This window comes from Emiliania huxleyi, assembly GCF_000372725.1.
Source record: "Emiliania huxleyi CCMP1516 unplaced genomic scaffold EMIHUscaffold_4449, whole genome shotgun sequence".
NCBI lineage: Eukaryota > Haptophyta > Isochrysidales > Noelaerhabdaceae > Emiliania > Emiliania huxleyi.
The window spans coordinates 1-1,723 of NW_005198653.1; the positions used below are offsets into that span (position 1 = coordinate 1).

A 1,723-nucleotide genomic window follows, 5' to 3' on the forward strand; every position below is an offset into this window, starting at 1 on the left:
GAGAGAAGCGGCCGCCCCTTGAGCCTCGCGCTCTGCCCTCCACGGTGCTCGCGCCCGATGGGTCGGTGCGGTATTTTGCGTACGGGTCGAACTTGGGCCGTCAAAAGGTGCTGTCGCGCGGCGCAGCCTCAATAATCTCGACGGAGCGGGCGAACGTGGCGGGATGGCGGCTCGCCTTCACGTTTGCGTTGAACCCGCCGCTGGAGCCTTCATTTGCCTCGATCGAGCCCGCCCCGGCCGAGACGGTTTGCGAGGGCGTGCTCCACACCCTCACCCCCAGCGCATACGAGGAGTTGTGGCGCTCCGAGGGCGGCGGCGGTTCGAGACCCGACTACGATGAGATTGTCGTGCTCGCAAAGCCGTGGAGTGGCAGCGAGCCGGTTAGGGCCATCACGCTGCGGGCTGCGCAGAGCCGGCGCCTCAGCCACGATGTCCCGCCATCGCAGAGATACTTGAGCATTGTTGTCGCCGGCGCGCACGAGGCAGGGTTGTCGCCCGCCTACATCGCGCGCCTCGAGGCCATCTCGGCCGCCGCGCCGTCGGGTTTCCTGGCCGCCGTGGCGGAGGCGCACGGCCTCCTCCTCGTCCTGCTCTACCTGCTCGGCTTGCAGCGCCTCCTCTCGCCCCTCCGCGCCATCTGCTTCCTCCTCCACCGCCACGTGCGGCCCCGTCTACGCGACATCGCGACCGGCCTGCTCCTCCTGCCGACGGCGGCCATCGGCGCCGCCACCCGCCCCGCGCTGCGCTTGCTTGGGCGGGAGCGGTGGCTGAGCTACGCTCGCTACGGACAGCTGCCACCGACGCCCGCGACGACGCTGGCCTCTGCGCGCTGCGTGAGTGAGTACCACTAGGTAAGGTAAGGTAAGGTAAACTTCTCCACACACACGAGGTGGTGGGGCAAGGGGGGGCAACCCTCGCGTCTCCACGTCTGACGACAGGAGCCCCACGGCATTCAAAGTGCAAGGCCACTACCAGAGTCGTTAGAGAGCTCCTCGTGCGTCGCAGCGGCGGGGAGCGGGCGCGGAGGCGTCGGCGATGGGGCTTCTCTCGCCGGTAATCGAGAAACAAAATAAAACAATCACTGAGGTTTCCTACCTAGAGTGCGGTAGTGGCGACTGGCGTGATGGCAAACCCGACTCCCTCCATCCATGTGCGATGTGGCGCCGCGCCCGATCGTGCGCGATGCCGACGATGGTGCCGCGTGCCGGGAACCCTATTCCGGAGCGATTTCCCCTAGGGTTAGCGCCGAAAAAGTCGGGGCCTTTAGCTCCGGCTAGGGCTATTGGGCCTTCGAAGCCGACCACGAGGAAGGGCCGACTTAGGGTTAGTATAGGCTAGTTCCATTTCACTCTGACACGCTAATCTTGAAAACGTCCAACGGAGCTCCGTGTAGCTCCCAGCGCCCTCCCCCGCGCTTCCTGCGGCCCTAGCCGATGATACTAGCATGGGAGGTCATCTGACTACCGCGAGAGCGGCCCAACTCGTCGACATCGTCCGATGATGGTGCCGCAAAGTCAGCCTTCGGAGGCTATCGTGGGGTCGAGCCGGTAGTAGCCGTGACATGTGGTTCCACCACCCCTCTTAGGCTTTGCCTCTGACCGCCGCCGTTCCCAGGCTGCCTAATGGGATGGAAAGGAAGGCTCGGCAAGCGTATAGAAGCGTGCTCGACCTCGTCGTGGCAACCTATAAAGCAGCTTTGGTAGGCGCTATGAGCGTCGTGCCA

General features: G+C 64.9%; 1 protein-coding gene across 1 annotated transcript; it reads left to right on the plus strand.

Annotated features, from left to right (window-relative positions):
* Positions 1-5: 5 nt before the first annotated feature.
* EMIHUDRAFT_471743 (hypothetical protein) lies at positions 6-1,092 on the plus strand (the record flags this gene model as incomplete). The annotated part of the gene is made up of 2 exons (XM_005768866.1): positions 6-845; positions 967-1,092. Coding segments are annotated over 2 exons (858 nt in total), but the record flags the coding sequence as incomplete, so codon positions are not given.
* Positions 1,093-1,723: the final 631 nt, after the last annotated feature.